This window comes from Symphodus melops (assembly GCF_947650265.1).
Source record: "Symphodus melops genome assembly, chromosome: 2".
NCBI lineage: Eukaryota > Metazoa > Chordata > Actinopteri > Labriformes > Labridae > Symphodus > Symphodus melops.
In genome coordinates this window covers 731161-754074 of record NC_136692.1, presented here as the reverse complement: position 1 = coordinate 754074, position 22914 = coordinate 731161, and the positions used below count along the sequence as shown (strand labels likewise).

The 22914-nt window shown below is 45.9% G+C and overlaps 3 protein-coding genes and 1 long non-coding RNA gene across 5 annotated transcripts in view; 2 read left to right on the top strand and 2 right to left on the bottom strand.

The window, feature by feature from the left end:
• LOC306818603 overlaps window positions 1-22914 on the bottom strand; it is an 85576-nt gene that overhangs the window by 20048 nt on the left and 42614 nt on the right. The gene's annotated exons all lie outside the window — the stretch shown is intronic.
• ppp3r1b (protein phosphatase 3 (formerly 2B), regulatory s1ubunit B, alpha isoform, b) overlaps window positions 1-22914 on the bottom strand; it is a 35573-nt gene that overhangs the window by 7070 nt on the left and 5589 nt on the right. For both annotated transcript variants that reach the window (XM_079337052.1, XM_079337053.1), the window contains exon 2: window positions 22014-22053. In XM_079337052.1, coding sequence (XP_079193178.1) covers window positions 22014-22053 — 40 coding nt within the window. The remainder of the gene's footprint in view (window positions 1-22013; window positions 22054-22914) is intronic.
• LOC306819927 (uncharacterized protein) lies at window positions 1426-8806 on the top strand. Its single transcript, XM_079337552.1, has 4 exons — window positions 1426-3508; window positions 3601-3614; window positions 4628-4743; window positions 7161-8806. The coding sequence occupies exons 1-4, from the start codon at window positions 1877-1879 to the stop codon at window positions 8801-8803; spliced, it is 3405 nt and encodes a 1134-aa protein (XP_079193678.1). The 5' UTR covers window positions 1426-1876; the 3' UTR covers window positions 8804-8806.
• On the top strand, window positions 9930-19768 carry LOC306819926 (uncharacterized protein). The gene is made up of 5 exons (XM_079337551.1): window positions 9930-10029; window positions 12632-14268; window positions 14361-14374; window positions 15388-15503; window positions 17462-19768. The coding sequence occupies exons 2-5, from the start codon at window positions 12634-12636 to the stop codon at window positions 19102-19104; spliced, it is 3408 nt and encodes a 1135-aa protein (XP_079193677.1). The 5' UTR covers window positions 9930-10029; window positions 12632-12633; the 3' UTR covers window positions 19105-19768.

Here is a 22914-nt window from a genome sequence, read left to right as displayed (position 1 = left end):
AGATAGATAGATAGATAGATAGATAGATAGATAGATAGATAGATAGATAGATAGATAGATAGATAGAGAAAAACATGTGCTGATTAAAAGAGACCTGTAAACAGTTGAAGAGCCTTAGAAACAAAGTGCTGACCTTCTAGAAACTAGTTCCATGTGCATGTACAGAGGTGTTTGAGGTAGTGCCAGAGGTGTGAGTACAGTCATCAAACAGTCAATGCAGCGATGCAGACTGGGCCATTAAAGTGCTCAGCAACATAAAGGAGCAGTGATTAACATTAAGTGTCCAAAACAATAAGGTGAAACCAGGAGTGATTAGGGTGATTATCATTAAAGTACCCAACTATTGAGGAGCAGATTGGCATTAAGTGTCAAAGACAATAGAGTGAAACTTGACCTAGTTAGGGTGATCATGTCAACCCTTACAGATGTAGCTAAACACAACAGTACGATGAAACCAGACATGATTAGGGTGATTATCATTAAAGTGAGCAGTGCCAAGTAAGGTGACTATCAATATGCATTAAAGTGTCCAGCAGGGGGCTGACTCTGAGGTCAGCAGTGCAGATGAGGAGTGGAAAAAAAAAAAAAAGAGTCCAGGGATCACCGTGCGCTTCTTCCCTGCTGTGACAGTGAAGTGTTGTACAGTCTTATGGCCTATAGGGGGACGAAAGAGTTCTTGAGTCTGTCCGTGGAGCACGACTGTGACAGCAGTCTGTCACTGAACATGCTCCTCTGCCCGGTGAAGGTGCTGTGCAGAGGGTGGTGTGTGTTGTCCATGATGGAGAGCATTTTGTCCAGAGTCCTCCTCTCTACCCCACAAACGGGGGTTCAGGCTGGATGTAGAACTGTTATGATCTACTTCAGTGACATAAACTCTGCTGATCCCCTGAACTGCTACCTTATCGTGGTGGGGCAGTTTGAGTACCTGAATGATCCCAGGAGCTATGTTGTCGGGGGCTTTATGCCCCCAGTAGGGTCTCCCAAGGCAAACAGGTTCTAGGTGACGGGTCAGTCCAAAAGCAGTTTAAAAAACCCCTATGAAGAAAACAGGAACGTGACGCCACCCGGCATGGCACAACCGAGGCACCACCCTGGAGCCAGGCCTGGGGTTGCGGCCTGTAGGACAGCACCTGGTGGCCCACCTCCCACAGAGGAGACCGTCGGCACCCAACGGTGACGCCGAGGCCCCCGCCGTCGACTGCCACCCGATCCACGGACACAACTTCTGGCTTTTGGGACATGGAATGTCACCTCACAGGCGGCGTGTAAGCTGGATGCCAATAGCCGCATCAGCTACGTAATAGCGTCACATAATAGCTAATCACCAAACAGATTCTTTCCACCAATCAACTGACTGCAGAGTATCTCCACCTTTTAGGGTCAGATATTCTTGGCTCCCCAACAGAAGGGTCCCTAAAAGTAGGACCGTTTGGATCGGTTATTTGGGGATCCTTCCCGGCCTTATTACATTGAATAGCCACAAAATGCGCGCCGTACCGAGACGAACCAAACTGAACCGTTTGGTGGAAACAAGATTTAAGACGCCAGCATTAAGGGTAAACATAAAATATTAAAAATGTGTTTGAGCGACTCAGAATTCTGGTGCAGACTAGCAAGGAAGCGATTTCAACGTTTAGTCGATTAACCCCGCACGTTCTCTGGTTAAACTTGGAGCCTTGTGAGATTACAGACGCTGAGCACAACAAACTGAGTCTGAACTTTAGAATCAGGCCTGCGATACTGTGACTTTCTAACCAACCCAGAGCTCCACAGAAGGATGGACTCGGATCAGTCAATCCTTCACCCCTTCTTTCCAGTTTCCAAACAGTAAATCATGTAAATTCATAATATCTTCTTTCTATCTCTGTGTGTAGATATGGCTGCTGCAAACTATCATCAGTCTGAGGATCAGTTTCTCTGCTCCATCTGTCTGGATGTGTTCAATGATCCTGTCACCATACCATGTGGACACAACTTCTGCAAAACCTGCATCACCAAACACTGGAACACCAGCGACCAGTACAGGTGTCCAATCTGTAAGGAAGCTTTTACTAAAAGACCTAAACTGAGGGTCAACACTTTGCTCTCTGAGATGGTCGGTCAGTTCAGAGACAAAGATCAGCAGGAAGCCAGCAGCAGCAGCTCAGAGCTACAAGAGTCCAAACCAGTAGAAGTCCTCTGTGAAGTCTGCACTGGAACCAAACTGAAGGCCCTGAAGTCCTGCTTAGACTGTCTGGTCTCCTACTGTGAGACTCACCTGGAGCCTCATCTGACAGCTCCACGTCTGAAAAGACACCAGCTGATCGACCCTGTGGAGAACCTGGAGGACAGGATGTGTACCAAGCACGATAAACCTCTGGAGCTGTTCTGTAAGACCGATCAGACCTGTGTCTGCATGCTCTGCTCTGTTTTAGACCACAAGACACACGAGGTTGTTCCTCTGAAAGAAGAATATGAAGAAAAGAAGGCAGAGCTGCAGGAGACAGAGGCTGACATTCAGCAGATGATCCAGAAAAGACGAGTGAAGATTCAGGAGATCAAACACTCAGTGGACCTCAGTAAGGACGATGCAGACAGAGAGATGGCAGAAGGTGTTCGAGTCTTCACCGCTCTGAAGGAGTCTGTTGAGAGAGGCCAGGCCGAGTTCATCCACACGATGGAAAAGAAGCTGAAAACAACAGAGAAACAGGCCGACGCTTTCATCAAAGAGCTGGAGCAGGAAATCTGTGAGCTGATGAAGAGGAGCACTGATGTGCAGCAGCTCTCACGCTCTGAAGACCACCTCCATCTAATCCAGACAGTCCAGTCTGTTAACTCTGCTCCACCCACCAAAGACTGGACAGAGGTTCATGTCTGTCAACCACTTTATGAGGGGACTGTGAGGAAAGCTGTGGCTCAGCTGGAGGAGACTCTCAGAGAAGAGATGAAGAAGTTGGATCAAGCTGAGCTGAAGAGAGTCCAGCAGTATGATGTGGATGTAACTCTTGATCCTGATACAGCTTATCCTCAACTCATCCTGTCTGATGATGGGAAACAAGTTCATCATGGTTATGTGAGGAAGAATCTACCCGACAACCCAGAGAGATTCTCTTTTGGTGTTTGTGTTTTAGGAAAGCAGAGTTTCTCTTCAGGCAGATTTTACTTTGAGGTTCAGGTTAGAGGAAAGACTGGTTGGTTTTTAGGAGTGGTCAGAGAGTCCATCAACAGGAAGGGAGAAATCACAGCGAGTCCTGAGGCTGGTTTCTGGTCTATATGTTTGAGAAATGGAAATGAATACACAGCCTGTGCTGGCCCTTCAGTCCGTCTGTCTCTGAAGAGTCCTCCTGAGAAGGTGGGGGTGTTTGTGGATTATGAGGAGGGTCTGGTCTCCTTTTATGACGTGGACTCTGCAGCTCTGATCTACTCCTTTACAGACTGCTCCTTCACGGAGAAACTCTTCCCCCTCTTCAGTCCTGGTCTTAATGAAGGAGGTGAAAACTCTGCCCCTCTGATCATCTGTCCTGTCACAGTGAAATAATCAAAGACTTCATGTATTGATTCTCCTCTGAGTTCATACCATCCTATTTAGTGACATCACTGTACATTTGACGTGTTTGACAGAGTCAGATCATCGTGTTCGTTGATTGACTTTATAGTTCAGAAGTTCGTCCTCGTAAATACAGCAGGTAACAAACTGTTCTGATTGGCTCATCATGCAGACGCATCATTTATGTTTATTTTAACCCTTTAAAGACGGAGAGGAACAAACAGCAGGAGAGAATAATTCAATAAGTTTATATTTGTGTGAAATGTCTTTAGTGTCTCTGAGACCAAGTTCAGCAGAACGTATGATAGTGTTGATAACAAGTCAAAGAAATCTGTAAATATGGGATTCTGAAACTAAGACTTGTTGTTGGAGACCAGGTCTGAGTAAGTCCTGATTGACCCGTCTCACTGATGGTCACTTTTTACTGGTTTGTTCTGGACAAATCAAACAGCCCGTCTTTATACTGGTATACATGTGTCCGATGTGTCCTTAGGCAAGACACTAAACCCTGACTTGCTCCCCCTGCTGGGTCGGGGGTGTATGACCCGTATCCAGTCGCTGCTCTTGTGGTCGACCGCTTGTTGCTTCTGTGTCTTTGAGTTGTCCCACAGGGATAAATAAAGAATAAATAAATAAAACATCCTTGAAGTCTGACAGTTGTTTTGGGAAATGCAGCACAATCAGGTGAGCCAGCCAGACTGACTTCTGCTAACTCACGCCTCCACTAAACAAGGTGGGTAACCCCAACACCTCTCTAATTACACACTGGGGAGGTTTGCTGAGAGCTGCTGGTTGGACTTCTTTCCACCCCAAAGTTCCATCCTGCTACTCTCCATGTAGACCTCTGACTGCTGCTGTGACACACAACGACCACCAGATGGAGCCCAACATGAAGAAACAGGAAGTGATCAGTTCTGTTCTGCTGCCACAACAAGCACCGACCTCTCCTGAAACATGGGACTGTAATCGATGGATGAGCTCAAAGCAGGTATTTCACAACAGCCCTGTGACTCAGAGGGAAGAAACCAGCTGCAGGAAGAGGCGGAGCTACAGCTGAGGGAGGAGAGCTTCAGCGTCACTCTGAAGAAACGAAACTTAAAGTCTGTCAGGGTGTCGACCACACAGCCGTCCAGAAAGGTCTCCGTTTGTCTTCAAACAAATTAAAGTGATTTCATCTGATCTTTGTCAACGACACAGCAGAGTCTCTGCAAACACTGGTGAGTACAGCTGATCATGTTTACACTCTGAACAACCAGGATTTACACGAGAGTGTGTGTGTGTGTGTGTGTGTGTGTGTGTGTGTGTGTGTGTGTTTCTCTCTTTTTTTTTTCTAACTTCCTGGTATCGTTGTTGTTGTTCTCTGATCTCTGATTTGTCCTGCTGCCAAACTGAATTCTATTTCCTCTGGCTGTTTCACAATAAAAGCCTCAACATGGCAAAACCACATTGAGGCTTTTAAATTTGAAGAAAGCAGAGAAGGAAGTGAAATTTGTTTTCATTCAAGTCAGAAAAGATTTGTATGCAGTAAAATGCTGCACTGAAGGGGGCGCAGTGTATTGAGGCTATACTCTCTCTCTCCCCGACTTCCACATCTATCCACTGTCCTCCCTCTATAATAAAAGGCAAAAATGCCCAAAAATAAATGTTAAAAATAATAATTCTGCACTAAAACAGTAAAGGTCAAAATCAGCTCTTTCCCCAGCAGAGGGCGCTGTAGCTATACAATGCAGCAACATTGGTCTTTGTTGTTCTCAGCAGTTAAAAACTGCTCGTTCAAGATTACTTCAAATACTCCAAAAACATGAATTATTTCATGTGTTGGTTAAAAGAGACCTGTAAACAGTTAAAGAGCCTTAGAAACAAAGTGCTGACCTTCTAGAAACTAGTTCCATGTGCATGTACAGAGGTGTTTGAGGTAGTGCCAGAGGTGTGAGTACAGTCATTAAACAGTCAATGCAGCGATGCAGACTGGGCCATTAAAGTGCTCAGCAACATAAAGGAGCAGTGATTAGCATTAAGTGTCTAAAACAATAAGGTGAAACCAGGAGTGGTTAGGGTGATTATCATTAAAGTACCCAACTATTGAGGAGCAGATTAGCATTAAGTGTCAAAGACAATAGAGTGAAACTTGACCTAGTTAGGGTGATCATGTCAACCATTACAGATGTAGCATAACACAACAGTAGGATGAAACCAGACATGATTAGAGTGATTATCATTAAAGTGACCAGTGCTCAGTAAGGTGACTATCAATATGCATTAAAGTGTCCAACTGGAGGCTGACTCTGAGCTCAGCAGTGCAGGTGAGGAATGAGAAAAAAAGTGAAAAATGAGTCCAGGGATCACCGTGTGCTTCTTCCCTGCCGTGACAGTGAAGTGTTGTACAGTCTTATGGCCTATAGGGGGACAAAAGAGTTCTTGAGTCTGTCCGTGGAGCACGACTGTGACAGCAGTCTTTCGCTGAACATGCTCCTCTGCCCGGTGAAGGTGCTGTGCAGAGGGTGGTGTGTGTTGTCCATGATGGAGAGCATTTTGTCCAGAGTCCTCCTCTCTACCACTGTCACCAGAGAGTCCAGCTCTGTACCCACCACAGAGGAGTTCAGGAGTTGGACAAAATACCGATACAGTGATACATCATCATCCTGAATCGCGCAAATAAAATAAATTACAGCTAACTTTAAAAATTACCAGCCAATGAATATGCTGAGTTTTGCAACAAGGTAACTGTGGACTTACAAAGCCATGTTCAAACAGGCGAACACAAACAGGGCTGGATGTAGAACTGCTATGATCTACTTCAGTGACATAAACTCTGCTGATCCCCTGAACTGCTACCTTATCGTGGTGGGGCAGTTTGAGTACCCGAATGATCCCAGGAGCTATGTTGTCGGGGGCTTTATGCCCCCAGTAGGGTCTCCCAAGGCAAACAGGTTCTAGATGACGGGTCAGTCCAAAACCCTAACCCTAACCCTAAACCCTATGACCCCCTATGTGCAGCTGGGGCACCACCCTTGAGCCAGGCCTGGGGTTGGGGCCTGTAGGACAGCACCTGGTGGCCCACCTCCCACAGAGGAGACCGTCAGCACCCTACGGTGACACCCGAGGCCCCCGCCGTCGAGTGCCACCCGATCCACGGACACAACTTCTGGCTTTTGGGACATGGAATGTCACCTCACTGGCGGCGTGTAAGCTGGATGCTGATAGCCGCATCAGCTATGTAATAGCGTCACATGATAGCTAATCGCTAACAGCTAACCCGCTAGTAAATTCAACGAAAGAGAAAAAAACGCTGTCACACGGAATGTGAAGATTCTTTCCACCAATCAACTGACTGCAGAGTTTATCTCCACCTTTTAGGGTCGGCTCGATATTCTTGGCTCCCCAACAGAAGGGTCCCTAAGAGTAGGACCGTTTGGATCGGTTATTTGGGGATCTTTCCCGGCCTTATTACATGGAATAGAATAAGAACAACAAACTGAGTCTGAACTTAAGAATCAGGCCTGCGATACTGTGACTTTCTAACCAACCCAGAGCTCCACAGAAGGATGTACTCGGATCAGTCAATCCTTCACCCATTCTTCTTTCCAGTTAATGTAAATTCATAATATCTTCTTCTTTCTATCTCTGTGTGTAGATATGGCTGCTGCAAACTATCATCAGTCTGAGGATCAGTTTCTCTGCTCCATCTGTCTGGATGTGTTCAATGATCCTGTCACCATACCATGTGGACACAACTTCTGCAAAACCTGCATCACCAAACACTGGAACACCAGCGACCAGTACAGGTGTCCAATCTGTAATGAAGCTTTTACTAAAAGACCTAAACTGAGGGTCAACACTTTGCTCTCTGAGATGGTCGGTCAGTTCAGAGACAAAGATCAGCAGGAAGCCAGCAGCAGCAGCTCAGACCTACAAGAGTCCAAACCAGTAGAAGTCCTCTGTGACGGCTGCACTGGAACCAAACTGAAGGCCCTGAAGTCCTGCTTAGACTGTCTGGTCTCCTACTGTGAGACTCACCTGGAGCCTCATCTGACAGCTCCACGTCTGAAAAGACACCAGCTGATCGACCCTGTGGAGAACCTGGAGGACAGGATGTGTACCAAGCACGATAAACCTCTGGAGCTGTTCTGTAAGACCGATCAGACCTGTGTCTGCATGCTCTGCTCTGTTTTAGACCACAAGACACACGAGGTTGTTCCTCTGAAAGAAGAATATGAAGAAAAGAAGGCAGAGCTGCAGGAGACAGAGGCTGACATTCAGCAGATGATCCAGAAAAGACGAGTGAAGATTCAGGAGATCAAACACTCAGTGGACCTCAGGAAGGACGATGCAGACAGAGAGATGGCAGAAGGTGTTCGAGTCTTCACCGCTCTGAAGGAGTCTGTTGAGAGAGGCCAGGCCGAGTTCATCCACACGATGGAAAAGAAGCTGAAAACAACAGAGAAACAGGCCGACGCTTTCATCAAAGAGCTGGAGCAGGAAATCTGTGAGCTGATGAAGAGGAGCACTGATGTGCAGCAGCTCTCACGCTCTGAAGACCACCTCCATCTAATCCAGACAGTCCAGTCTGTTAACTCTGCTCCACCCACCAAAGACTGGACAGAGGTTCATGTCTGTCAACCACTTTATGAGGGGACTGTGAGGAAAGCTGTGGCTCAGCTGGAGGAGACTCTCAGTGAAGAGATGAAGAAGTTGGATCAAGCTGAGCTGAAGAGAGTCCAGCAGTATGATGTGGATGTAACTCTTGATCCTGATACAGCTCATCCTCGACTCATCCTGTCTGATGATGGGAAACAAGTTCATGATAGTGATGTGAGGAAGAATCTACCCGACAACCCACAGAGATTCTCTCTTTGTATTGATGTTTTAGGAAAGCAGAGTTTCTCTTCAGGCAGATTTTACTTTGAGGTTCAGGTTAAAGGAAAGACTGAGTGGTTTTTAGGAGTGGTCAGAGAGTCCATCAACAGGAAGGGATTAGTCACAGCGAGACCTAGGGATGGTGTTTGGTCTATATGGTTGAGAAATGGAAATGAGTACACAGCCTGTGCTGACCCTCCAGTCCGTCTGTCTCTGAAGAGTCCTCCTGAGAAGGTGGGGGTGTTTGTGGATTATGAGGAGGGTCTGGTCTCCTTTTATGACGTGGACTCTGCAGCTCTGATCTACTCCTTTACAGACTGCTCCTTCACGGAGAAACTCTTCCCCTTCTTCAGTCCTGGTCTTAATGAAGGAGGTGAAAACTCTGCCCCTCTGATCATCTGTCCTGTCACAGTGAAATAATCAAAGACTTCATGTATTGATTCTCCTCTGAGTTCATACCATCCTATTTAGTGACATCACTGTATATTTGACGTGTTTGACAGAATCAGATCATCGTGTTCGTTGATTGACTTTATAGTTCAGAAGTTCGTCCTCGTAAAAACAGCAGGTAACAAACTGTTCTGATTGGCTCATCATGGAGACGCATCATTTATGTTTATTTTAACCCTTTAAAGACGGAGAGGAACAAACTGCAGGAGAGAATAATTCAATAAGTTTATATTTGTGTGAAATGTCTTTAGTGTCTCTGAGACCAAGTTCAGCAGAACGTCTGATAGTGTTGATAACAAGTCCAAGAAATCTGTAAATATGGGATTCTGAAACTAAGACTTGTTGTTGGAGACCAGGTCTGAGTAAGTCCTGATTGACCCGTCTCACTGATGGTCACTTTTTACTGGTTTGTTCTGGACAAATCAAACAGCCCGTTTTTATACTGGTATACATGTGTCCGATGTGTCCTTAGGCAAGACACTTAACTCTGACTTGCTCCCCCTGCTGGGTCGGGGGTGTATGACCCGTATCCAGTCGCTGCTCTTGTGGTCGACCGCTTGGTGCTTCTGTGTCTTTGAGTTGTCCCACAGGGATAAATAAAGAATAAATAAATAAAACATCCTTGAAGTCTGACAGTTGTTTTGGGAAATGCAGCACAATCAGGTGAGCCAGCCAGACTGACTTCTGCTAACTCACGCCTCCACTAAACAAGGTGGGTAACCCCAACACCTCTCTAATTACACACTGGGGAGGTTTGCTGAGAGCTGCTGGTTGGATTTCTTTCCACCCCAAAGTTCCATCCTGCTACTCTCCATGTAGACCTCTGACTGCTGCTGTGACACACAACGACCACCAGATGGAGCCCAACATGAAGAAACAGGAAGTGATCAGTTCTGTTCTGCTGCCACAACAAGCACCGACCTCTCCTGAAACATGGGACTGTAATCGATGGATGAAGTCAAAGCAGGTATTTCACAACAGCCCTGTGACTCAGAGGGAAGAAACCAGCTGCAGGAAGAGGCGGAGCTACAGCTGAGGGAGGAGAGCTTCAGCGTCACTCTGAAGAAACGAAACTTAAAGTCTGTCAGGGTGTCGACCACACAGCCGTCCAGAAAGGTCTCCGTTTGTCTTCAAACAAATTAAAGTGATTTCATCTGATCTTTGTCAACGACACAGCAGAGTCTCTGCAAACACTGGTGAGTACAGCTGATCATGTTTACACTCTGAACAACCAGGATTTACACTCAGCTCTTCACCTCACTCTGTACTCTAGCTTAATACACTGTGTGTGTGTGTGTGTGTGTGTGTGTGTGTGTATGTGTGTGTGTGTGTGTGTGTGTGTGTTTCTCTCATTTTTTTTTCTAACTTCCTGGTATCGTTGTTGTTCTCTGATCTCTGATTTGTCCTGCTGCCAAACTGAATTCTATTTCCTCTGGATGTTTCACAATAAAAGCCTCAACATGGCAAAACCACAATGAGGCTTTTAATTTGAAGAAAGCAGAGAAGGAAGTGAAATTTGTTTTCACTCAAGTCAGAAAAGATTTGTATGCAGTAAAATGCTGCACTGAAGGGGGCGCAGTGTATTGAGGCTATACTCTCTCTCTACCAAACTTCCACATCTATCCACTGTCCTCCCTCTATAATAAAGGAAAAAAATGCCCAAAAATAAATTCGAAAAAAATAATAGTTCTGCACTAAAACAGTAAAGGTCAAAATCAGCTCTTTCCCCAGCAGAGGGCGCTGTAGCTATACAATGCAGCAACATTGGTCTTTGTTGTTCTCAGCAGTTAAAAACTGCTCGTTGAAGATGACTTCAAATACTCCAAAAACATGAATTATTTCATGTGTTGGTTAAAAGAGACCTGTAAACAGTTAAAGAGCCTTAGAAACAAAGTGCTGACCTTCTAGAAACTAGTTCCATGTGCATGTACAGAGGTGTTTGAGGTAGTGCCAGAGGTGTGAGTACAGTCATTAAACAGTCAATGCAGCGATGCAGACTGGGCCATTAAAGTGCTCAGCAACATAAAGGAGCAGTGATTAGCATTAAGTGTCCAAAACAATAAGGTGAAACCAGGAGTGATTAGGGTGATTATCATTAAAGTACCCAACTATTGAGGAGCAGATTAGCATTAAGTGTTGAAGACAATAGAGTGAAACTTGACCTAGTTAGGGTGATCATGTCAACCATTACAGATGTAGCATAACACAACAGTAGGATGAAACCAGACATGATTAGGGTGATTATCATTAAAGTGACCTGTGCTCAGTAAGGTGACTATCAATATGCATTAAAGTGTCTAACTGGAGGCTGACTCTGAGGTCAGCAGTGCAGATGAGGAATGAGAAAAAAAGTGAAAAATGAGTCCAGGGTTCAGCGTGTGCTTCTTCCCTGCCGTAACAGTGAAGTGTTATACAGTCTTATGGCCTATAGGGGGACAAAAGAGTTCTTGAGCCTGTCCGTGGAGCACGACTGTGACAGCAGTCTGTCACTGAACATGCTCCTCTGCCCGGTGAAGGTGCTGTGCAGAGGGTGGTGTGTGTTGTCCATGATGGAGAGCATTTTGTCCAGAGTCCTCCTCTCTACCACTGTCACCAGAGAGTCCAGCTCTGTACCCACCACAGAGGAGTTCAGGAGTTGGACAATATACCGATACAGTGATACATCATCATCCTGAATCGCGCAAATAAAATAAATTACAGCTAACTTTAAAAATTACCAGCCAATGAATATGCTGAGTTACAAAGCCATGTTCAAACAGGCGAACACAAACAGGGTTCAGGCTGGATGTAGAACTGTTATGATCTACTTCAGTGACAAACTCTGCTGATCCCCTGAACCGTTACCTTATCGTGGTGGGGCAGTTTGAGTACCCGAATGATCCCAGGAGCTATGTTGTCGGGGGCTTTATGCCCCCAGTAGGGTCTCCCAAGGCAAACAGGTTCCAGGTGACGGGTCAGTCCAAAAGCAGTTTAAATAACCCCTATGACCCCCTATGTGCAGTTGGGGCACCACCCTGGAGCCAGGCCTGGGGTTGCGGCCTGTAGGACAGCACCTGGTGGCCCACCTCGCACAGAGGAGACCGTCGGCACCCTATGGTGACGCCGAGGCCCCCGCCGTCGACTGCCACCCGATCCACGGACACAACTTCTGGCTTTTGGGACATGGAATGTCACCTCACAGGCGGCGTGTAAGCTGGATGCCGATAACCGCATCAGCTATGTAATAGCGTCACATGATAGCTAATCGCTAACAGATTCTTTCCACCCATCAACTGACTGCAGAGTTTATCTCCACCTTTTAGGGTCAGATATTCTTGGCTCCCCAACAGAAGGGTCCCTAAAAGTAGGACCGTTTGGATCGGTTATTTGGGGATCTTTCCCGGCCTTATTACATGGAATAGCCACAAAATGTGCGCCGTACCGAGACGAACCAAACTGAACCGTTTGGTGGAAACAAGATTTAAGACGCCAGCATTAAGGGTAAACATAAAATATTAAAAATGTGTTTGAGCGACTCAGAATTCTGGTGCAGACTAGCAAGGAAGACGTTTCAACGTTTAGTCGATTAACCCCGCACGTTCTCTGGTTAAACTTGGAGCCTTGTGAGATTACAGACGCTGAGAACAACAAACTGAGTCTGAACTTTAGAATCAGGCCAGCGATACGGTGACTTTCTAACCAACCCAGAGCTCCACAGAAGGATGTACTCGGATCAGTCAATCCTTCACCCCTTCTTTCCAGTTTCCAAACAGTAAATCATGTAAATTCATAATATCTTCTTTCTATCTCTGTGTGTAGATATGGCTGCTGCAAACTATCATCAGTCTGAGGATCACTTTCTCTGCTCCATCTGTCTGGATGTGTTCAATGATCCTGTCACCATACCATGTGGACACAACTTCTGCAAAACCTGCATCACCAAACACTGGAACACCAGCGACCAGTACAGGTGTCCAATCTGTAAGGAAGCTTTTACTAAAAGACCTAAACTGAGGGTCAACACTTTGCTCTCTGAGATGGTCGGTCAGTTCAGAGACAAAGCTCAGCAGGAAGCCAGCAGCAGCAGCAGCTCAGAGCTACAAGAGTCCAAACCAGGAGAAGTCCTCTGTGACGTCTGCACTGGAACCAAACTGAAGGCCCTGAAGTCCTGCTTAGACTGTCTGGTCTCCTACTGTGAGACTCACCTGGAGCCTCATCTGACAGCTCCACGTCTGAAAAGACACCAGCTGATCGACCCTGTGGAGAACCTGGAGGACAGGATGTGTACCAAGCACGATAAACCTCTGGAGCTGTTCTGTAAGACCGATCAGACCTGTGTCTGCATGCTCTGCTCTGTTTTAGACCACAAGACACACGAGGTTGTTCCTCTGAAAGAAGAATATGAAGAAAAGAAGGCAGAGCTGCAGGAGACAGAGGCTGACATTCAGCAGATGATCCAGAAAAGACGAGTGAAGATTCAGGAGATCAAACACTCAGTGGACCTCAGGAAGGACGATGCAGACAGAGAGATGGCAGAAGGTGTTCGAGTCTTCACCGCTCTGAAGGAGTCTGTTGAGAGAGGCCAGGCCGAGTTCATCCACACGATGGAAAAGAAGCTGAAAACAACAGAGAAACAGGCCGACGCTTTCATCAAAGAGCTGGAGCAGGAAATCTGTGAGCTGATGAAGAGGAGCACTGATGTGCAGCAGCTCTCACGCTCTGAAGACCACCATCATCTAATCCAGACAGTCCAGTCTGTTAACTCTGCTCCACCCACCAAAGACTGGACAGAGGTTAATGTCTGTCAACCACTTTATGAGGGGACTGTGAGGAAAGCTGTGGCTCAGCTGGAGGAGACTCTCAGTGAAGAGATGAAGAAGTTGGTTCAAGCTGAGCTGAAGAGAGTCCAGCAGTATGATGTGGATGTAACTCTTGATCCTGATACAGCTCATCCTCGACTCATCCTGTCTGATGATGGGAAACAAGTTCATGATAGTGATGTGAGGAAGAATCTACCCGACAACCCAGAGAGATTCTCTCTTTGTATTGATGTTTTAGGAAAGCAGAGTTTCTCTTCAGGCAGATTTTACTTTGAGGTTCAGGTTAAAGGAAACACTGATTGGGATTTAGGAGTGGTCAGAGAGTCCATCAACAGGAAGGGAAAAATCACACTGAGTCCTGAGGCTGGTTTTTGGTCTATAAGGTTGAGAAATGGAAATGAGTACAGAGCCTGTGCTGGCCCTGCAGTCCGTCTGTCTCTGAAGAGTCCTCCTGAGAAGGTGGGGGTGTTTGTGGATTATGAGGAGGGTCTGGTCTCCTTTTATGACGTGGACTCTGCAGCTCTGATCTACTCCTTTACAGACTGCTCCTTCACGGAGAAACTCTTCCCCTTCTTCAGTCCTGAAGTTAATGGAGGAGGTAAAAACTCTGCCCCTCTGATCATCTGTCCTGTCACAGTGAAATAATCAAAGACTTCATGTATTGATTCTCCTCTGAGTTCAAACCATCCTATTTAGTGACATCACTGTATATTTGACGTGTTTGACAGAATCAGATCATCGTGTTCGTTGATTGACTTTATAGTTCAGAAGTTCGTCCTCGTAAATACAGCAGGTAACAAACTGTTCTGATTGGCTCATCATGGAGACGCATCATTTATGTTTATTTTAACCCTTTAAAGACGGAGAGGAACAAACTGCAGGAGAGAATAATTCAATAAGTTTATATTTGTGTGAAATGTCTTTAGTGTCTCTGAGACCAAGTTCAGCAGAACGTCTGATAGTGTTGATAACAAGTCCAAGAAATCTGTAAATATGGGATTCTGAAACTAAGACTTGTTGTTGGAGACCAGGTCTGAGTAAGTCCTGATTGACCCGTCTCACTGATGGTCACTTTTTACTGGTTTGTTCTGGACAAATAAAACAGCCCGTCTTTATACTGGTATACATGTGTCCGATGTGTCCTTAGGCAAGACACTTAACCCTGACTTGCTCCCCCTGCTGGGTCGGGGGTGTATGACCCGTATCCAGTCGCTGCTCTTGTGGTCGACCGCTTGGTGCTTCTGTGTCTTTGAGTTGTCCCACAGGGATAAATAAAGAATAAATAAATAAAACATCCTTGAAGTCTGACAGTTGTTTTGGGAAATGCAGCACAATCAGGTGAGCCAGCCAGACTGACTTCTGCTAACTCACGCCTCCACTAAACAAGGTGGGTAACCCCAACACCTCTCTAATTACACACTGGGGAGGTTTGCTGAGAGCTGCTGGTTGGATTTCTTTCCACCCCAAAGTTCCATCCTGCTACTCTCCATGTAGACCTCTGACTGCTGCTGTGACACACAACGACCACCAGATGGAGCCCAACATGAAGAAACAGGAAGTGATCAGTTCTGTTCTGCTGCCACAACAAGCACCGACCTCTCCTGAAACATGGGACTGTAATCGATGGATGAAGTCAAAGCAGCTATTTCACAACAGCCCTGTGACTCAGAGGGAAGAAACCAGCTGCAGGAAGAGGCGGAGCTACAGCTGAGGGAGGAGAGCTTCAGCGTCACTCTGAAGAAACGAAACTTAAAGTCTGTCAGGGTGTCGACCACACAGCCGTCCAGAAAGGTCTCCGTTTGTCTTCAAACAAATTAAAGCGATTTCATCTGATCTTTGTCAACGACACAGCAGAGTCTCTGCAAACACTGGTGAGTACAGCTGATCATGTTTACACTCTGAACAACCAGGATTTACACGAGAGAGTGTGTGTGTGTGTGTGTGTGTGTGTGTGTTTGTTTCTCTCATTTGGAGTTTTTTTTTTCTAACTTCCTGGTATCGTTGTTCTCTGATCTCTGATTTGTCCTGCTGCCAAACTGAATTCTATTTCCTCTGGCTGTTTCACAATAAAAGCCTCAACATGGCGAAACCACAATGAGGCTTTATTTGAAGAAGTCAGAAAAGATTTGTATGCAGTAAAATGCTGCACTGAAGGGGGCGCAGTGTATTGAGGCTGTACTCTCTCTCTCCCCGACTTCCACATCTATCCACTGTCCTCCCTCTATAATAAAGGTAAAAATGCCCAAAAATAAATGTTAAAAATAATAATTCTGCACTAAAACAGTAAAGGTCAAAATCAGCTCTTTCCCCAGCAGAGGGCGCTCTAGCTATACAATGCAGCAACATTGGTCTTTGTTGTTCTCAGCAGTTAAAAACTGCTCGTTCAAGATTACTTCAAATACTCCAAAAACATGAATTATTTCTGTCCCATCATGTGGACAAGTTGGACAAAATACCGATACAGTGATACATCATCGTCCTGAATCGCGCAAATAAAATAAATTACAGCTAACTTTAAAAATTACCAGCCAATGAAAATGCTGAGTTTTGCAACAAGGTAACTGTGGACTTACAAAGCCATGTTCAAACAGGCGAACACAAACTAGAACTGTTATGATCTACTTCAGTGACATAAACTCTGCTGATTCCCTGAACCGCTACCTTATCGTGGTGGGGCAGTTTGAGTACCCGAATGATCCCAGGAGCTATGTTGTCGGGGGCTTTATGCCCCCAGTAGGGTCTCCCAAGGCAAACAGGTTCTAGGTGACGGGTCAGTCCAAAAGCAGTTTAAAAAACCCCTATGACCCCCTATGTGCAGCTGGGGCACCACCCTGGAGCCAGGCCTGGGGCTGGGGCCTGTAGGACAGCACCTGGTGGCCCACCTCCCACAGAGGAGACCGTCGGCACCTTACGGTGATGCCGAGGCCACCGCCATCGAGTGCCACCCGATCCACGGACACAACTTCTGGCTTTTGGGACATAGAATGTCACCTCACAGGCGGCGTGTAAGCTGGATGCCGATAGCTACGTAATAGCGTCACATAATAGCTAATCGCTAACAGCCAACCCGCTAGTAAATTCAGCAAAGGAGAAAAACGCTACACAAACAAAACAAATGATGAAGACATCCAGCAGTTCATCTCCTCTGTCACTGTCATGTGACTCTTTATTACTAAACTCATCCAGCTTTGTTTCAGAGAAGGCTGTGTGCGGCGAGAAGAAACACAGACGTAAACAATCGACTGAACACGGCGGGGTTGTGGTTGCCGCTGTCACACGGAAAGTGACGATTCTTTCCACCAATCAACTGACTGCAGAGTATCTCCACCTTTTAGGGTCAGATATTCTTGGCACCCCAACAGAAGGGTCCCTAAGAGTAGGACCGTTTGGATCGGTTATTTGGGGATCTTTCCCGGCCTTATTACATGGAATAGCCACAAAATGTGCGCCGTACCAAGACGAACCGAGCTGAACCGTTTGGTGTAAACGAGATTTAAGACGCCAGCATTAAGGGTAAACATAAAATATTAAAAATGTGTTTGAGCGACTCAGAATTCTGGTGCAGACTAGCAAGGAAGACGTTTCAACGTTTAGTCGATTAACCTCGCACGTTCTCTGGTTAAACTTGGAGCCTTGTGAGATTACAGACGCTGAGAACAACAAACTGAGTCTGAACTTTAGAATCAGGCCAGCGATACTGTGACTCTAACCAACCCAGAGCTCCACAGAAGGATGTACTCGGATCAGTCAATCCTTCACCCCTTCTTTCCAGTTTCCAAACAGTAAATCATGTAAATTCATAATATCTTCTTTCTGTCTCTGTGTGTAGATATGGCTGCTGCAAACTATCATCAGTCTGAGGATCAGTTTCTCTGCTCCATCTGTCTGGATGTGTTCAATGATCCCGTTAGCACATCATGTGGACACAACTTCTGCAAAACCTGCATCACCAAACACTGGAACACCAGCGACCAGTACAGGTGTCCAATCTGTAAGGAAGCTTTTACTAAAAGACCTAAACTGAGGGTCAACACTTTGTTCTCTGAGATGGTCGGTCAGTTCAGAGACAAAGCTCAGCAGGAAGCCAGCAGCAGCAGCTCAGAGCTACAAGAGTCCAAACCAGGAGAAGTCCTCTGTGAAGTCTGCACTGGAACCAAACTGAAGGCCCTGAAGTCCTGCTTAGACTGTCTGGTCTCCTACTGTGAGACTCACCTGGAGCCTCATCTGACAGCTCCACGTCTGAAGAGACACCAGCTGATCGACCCTGTGGAGAACCTGGAGGACAGGATGTGTACCAAGCACGATAAACCTCTGGAGCTGTTCTGTAAGACCGATCAGACCAGTGTCTGCATGCTCTGCTCTGTTTTAGACCACAAGACACACGAGGTTGTTCCTCTGAAAGAAGAATATGAAGAAAAGAAGGCAGAGCTGCAGGAGACAGAGGCTGACATTCAGCAGATGATCCAGAAAAGACGAGTGAAGATTCAGGAGATCAAACACTCAGTGGACCTCAGGAAGGACGATGCAGACAGAGAGATGGCAGAAGGTGTTCGAGTCTTCACCGCTCTGAAGGAGTCTGTTGAGAGAGGCCAGGCCGAGTTCATCCACACGATGGAAAAGAAGCTGAAAACAACAGAGAAACAGGCCGACGCTTTCATCAAAGAGCTGGAGCAGGAAATCTGTGAGCTGATGAAGAGGAGCACTGATGTGCAGCAGCTCTCACGCTCTGAAGACCACCTCCATCTAATCCAGACAGTCCAGTCTGTTAACTCTGCTCCACCCACCAAAGACTGGACAGAGGTTAATGTCTGTCAACCACTTTATGAGGGGACTGTGAGGAAAGCTGTGGCTCAGCTGGAGGAGACTCTCAGTGAAGAGATGAAGAAGTTGGATCAAGCTGAGCTGAAGAGAGTCCAGCAGTATGATGTGGATGTAACTCTTGATCCTGATACAGCTCATCCTGATCTCATCCTGTCTGATGATGGGAAACAAGTTCATCTTGGTGATGTGAGGAAGAATCTACCTGACAACCCACAGAGATTCTCTTTTTGTGTTGGTGTTTTAGGAAAGCAGAGTTTCTCTTCAGGCAGATTTTACTTTGAGGTTCAGGTTAAAGGAAAGACTGATTGGTATTTAGGAGTGGCCAGAGAGTCCATCAACCGGAAGGGAGGAATCACAGCAAGTCCTGAGGATGGTTTTTGGTCTATATGTTTGGAAAATGGAAATGAGTATGAAGCCTGTACTGACTCTCCAGTCCATCTGTCTCTGAAGAGTCCTCCTGAGAAGGTGGGGGTGTTTGTGGATTATGAGGAGGGTCTGGTCTCCTTTTATGACGTGGACTCTGCAGCTCTGATCTACTCCTTTACAGACTGCTCCTTCACTGAGAAACTCTTCCCCTTCTTCTGTCCTGAACTTAATGCAGGAGGTGAAAACTCTGCCCCTCTGATCATCTGTCCTGTCGCAGTGAAATAATCAAAGACTTCATGTATTGATTCTCCTCTGAGTTCATACCATCCTATTTAGTGACATCACTGTATGTTTGACGTGTTTGACAGTTGTTGTTGGAGACCAGGTCTGAGTAAGTCCTGATTGACCCGTCTCACTGATGGTCACTTTTTACTGGTTTGTTCTGGACAAATCAAACAGCCCGTCTTTATACTGGTATACATGTGTCTCTGTGAACTAAAGGATGTGTTGTTGCTCTGTGTTGGCTTTTGTTTGTGGTTTTATGTAACTTTGTTTAGGGAGGGACGACAGGTGGAAATGAGCCTGTGGCTGTAATCTGACACATTTACTGTCCTGATTTAAATATTAGATTACGTGTGCATTGATGGTCTGAGAGTAAAGAAGGACGGGGAGTCCAGGAGCATCTGGAACATAAGGGGCAGCTGTAGCTTTTAGGGGCTCAGTTCGTAGAGTCCACGTGTCTCAACTGGAAGGTTGACGGTTCGATCCCCGGCTACTGTGAGCAACATATCCGATGTGTCCTTAGGCAAGACACTTAACTCTGACTTGCTCCCCCTGCTGGGTCGGGGGTGTATGACCCGTATCCAGTCACTGCTCTTGTGGTCGACCGCTTGTTGCTTCTGTGTCTTTGAGTTGTCCCACAGGGATAAATAAAGAATAAATAAATAAAACATCCTTGAAGTCTGACAGTTGTTTTGGGAAATGCAGCACAATCAGGTGAGCCAGCCAGACTGACTTCTGCTAACTCACGCCTCCACAAAACAAGGTGGGTAAACCCAACACCTCTCTAATTACACACTGGGGAGGTTTGCCGAGAGCTGCTGGTTGGACTTCTTATCACCCCAAAGTCAAAACCCCCAGTGGGAACCAACTGGGTCACAAAAATAGGGTTCATTAATGACATCACTTTGACACCTGAGCTCAGCTTCCTCTGCCGTCTTCCTGAGGGGGGCGCTATTGAGCAATTAGGTCCAGAACTTAGAGTCATTATTTTCTTATTAAGCAGCAAGTTGTTCTCTCAGGAGGTGGAAGAGGGGGTGGCAGTGAGAGAAAGGCAACCAGCTAATTAAAAATGGGATATTACTTGGACTAAATATAAACGAGGTTTTCCCAGCAGCCCTGACGCTGACCTTTGCAGAGCGATGAGGCATTTTGAGCTGAAGAGTGTCGGGAGTCTGCATTAGAGGCCAACGGGGAGAAGGTGCAGCATGTGGTGATGTTTGCATCCACCAAGGGCCAATCATCACGCTGCAAACTCAGCACAAAGACGTCTGAAGTATTCCCCAGATGATCCCTTCCATCAGTGCACGGTGGTGTTGAAGTATTCAGGATCAGTTCTGGTTTAAAGACCGGTCTTGAGACCATTGTGGTCGGTCTCACAGAATCGAAAGCGTCCATACTTGGTCTTGTCTTGGTCTCCAGATTGTTTTAAATAAACAGCGGTCAAGACCGCCATTGCTATTTTCCGACCTTGTCCTGCCCTGGTCTTGGTCTTGACTCGTTCTGGATTCTTAAACGTCCCGGTCTTTTCTCGGGCTCAGAGCACTCTGGTCTCGGGTATAGTGGGCAGTCACAAGTGACTTCCAGAAATCAAATCAACGTTTCCGTGTGGATAATGCTGATGTGGTGATGATCGTGTGAGTGCATCTCAGACTAGCAGAGCACTGAAGAAGCAGAGACACACGACTTCACCAACTACCCAGGTAAGAGGTCAAAAAGTCCCAGCAACACTTGCAGTATGAATAATAAATGAGGCAGACACGCTTTGGTTTAATGGCCTTCGTCAGGCCTGATATAAAAGACGGGGTGCGTACAGATTGTCCCTCCTGTCCACTTTCACTCACATTGTTTCCTTTAACCCTGGAAGCAGTCAGGTGGCGGCCACTTGAATTCTCTTAAAGTGAAGGAAAAGAGGCTCAATGCTTCCTTTATAACCTCCTTTAGGAAACACTGGAGCATCCTTTATGAAAGGAGATAAGAAAGTGCCGACCCACAATTCATTGCGGCAGCAACTTTTAAAGTGACTCGCTCGTCCGACCCGTATCGGAGCGTTCAGGAAAACTAAGGATCTGTGAGAGGAGACATGTGGAGACAATCTGCATATTGATTTGATTTATTATTATTTACAGCCTTTGTGTTTATTTCATTTCTTTTTATTGTGTGTGTGTGTGTGTGTGTGTGTGTGTGTGTGTGTGTGTGTGTGTGCTTTTATACATTCTTGTATCATGTTTGTGGAGATGATTTGATGTTATTTGATGATTTAATATGATAAATTGTAACAGGCCAATAAAACCTAAAAGTAAAGATCATAGAAGTTATCTCTGTAATAATTTACTTTAACTTTAAACTATCCAGAGTTAAACTGTGAACATGTTATAAAACCATCACAGTGAAGTTTCCTGGTGTCTAATAAAACCTTTTATTGTTCTTCACACCACGTGGTTTTTAGGATTATTTCACCTGTAAGAAGGATCAAACATTTTTACATCAGCTTTTTATAAACTTCACTTTCTGTAAACTGTAGTTCAGACTGTAGACAGACTCTCTAACCTCCGCAGCGTCACATAATTATGACATCACCGAGTGAACGTGCAGTCGGATTGTCAAAACATCGCAATCGCCTTTTCCTAAGTCCTTTATAAAGTCTCCTAACACTTTTCACTAAGTCCTTTATGAAGTCTAACACCTTTCACTAAGTCCTTTATGAAGTCCCCTAACACCTCCTCCTGGGTTAGGGTTAGGGTTAGACCCTCCTGTCTTCCCTCAGGTCTCCTGCTGTGCCGGATCATTCTAGGCCTAATTTCCCTCCTCACAGAGATCTTATAGATATTTATTTCACAGATATTTGTCTAATAAAAGTGTTGAACCACAGAGAGGAAAGAGGAAGAGGAAAAAGGACATTGATGGGTACTTACAGTGCGAGCACATGTCCAGAGCATAACTGGCTTCATTTCCCTGAAACAAGAGAAACACTGACGTTAAAAACAAACATCCAGATTTAGAAATGCATTTTAAAAAGACACAAACAGGAAAAATCAAAGAGTTTCTGTAGAGAACAGAGAAGAGCTCTCACATGTATACAAGATGTTTATTTAATGTGATGAGACGTCTGACAGAAACCCATTAGACGTGTGTTTATAGACTTCTATGAAGAGAACTTGTCAGTGTCTCGTTCTTGGCTAATCGTTGGCGTTTCTTCATTATGCATGAGCGACAGAATGATCTGGACTCTGAAAACGAGGTCAACACGCCGCCTTGATTTGCCTCGTCCCATCTCTGGAGGACTTGCAGAAATTGAACGGGGCTGCTCGAACGAGGCCGCAGCTTTCCTCCTCGGCTGGTGACGAGGGCCACATTAACTCTTCAGAGCCGTTGATGGCTAATGTGTGAGATTCAAAACGCCTTACACAACGTGAAGCACATCATGTCATCCACAGCGTGACGCCCGACACTGCTGGCTGGAGAAACTGACTTCAGACAGAGCTAGCTTCTTTATATTGTGTAAGTCAGGCTTGTTTGTGCAGGAGAGGATTACACATACGGTTTTCAACCACCAGGGGGCAAAACAATCAAAACAAGAAAAAGCTGAGGCTGGCGGGGAATCATGGGAGTGATTTCTCCGCACACACATGAACGTAATCTCTCAGACTATATTGGGACGATCAAACAGAACGATCATTGCACCATCAGGTTTTCTCTTCCTGTTTCTGTGTTGGTGAGCGGAGAAGCTAACTCCTCTGTAGTGCTTCGATTCAGGCTCTGTTTTATTTCTGCCTCACTTGTGCTGCAGCCTCTACACCCTCTCCGCCTCCGTCT

Excerpts from the sequence above, each read along its gene's own strand:
- LOC306819927 (XM_079337552.1), top strand. The coding sequence starts at position 1,877 with ATGGCTGCTGCAAACTATCATCAGTCTGAGGATCAGTTTCTCTGCTCC. Across the intron at positions 4,744-7,160 it reads CAGAGTCTCTGCAAACACTG|ATATGGCTGCTGCAAACTAT; the intron begins GTGAGTACAGCT and ends CTCTGTGTGTAG.
- LOC306819926 (XM_079337551.1), top strand. The coding sequence starts at position 12,634 with ATGGCTGCTGCAAACTATCATCAGTCTGAGGATCACTTTCTCTGCTCC. Across the intron at positions 15,504-17,461 it reads CAGAGTCTCTGCAAACACTG|ATATGGCTGCTGCAAACTAT; the intron begins GTGAGTACAGCT and ends CTCTGTGTGTAG.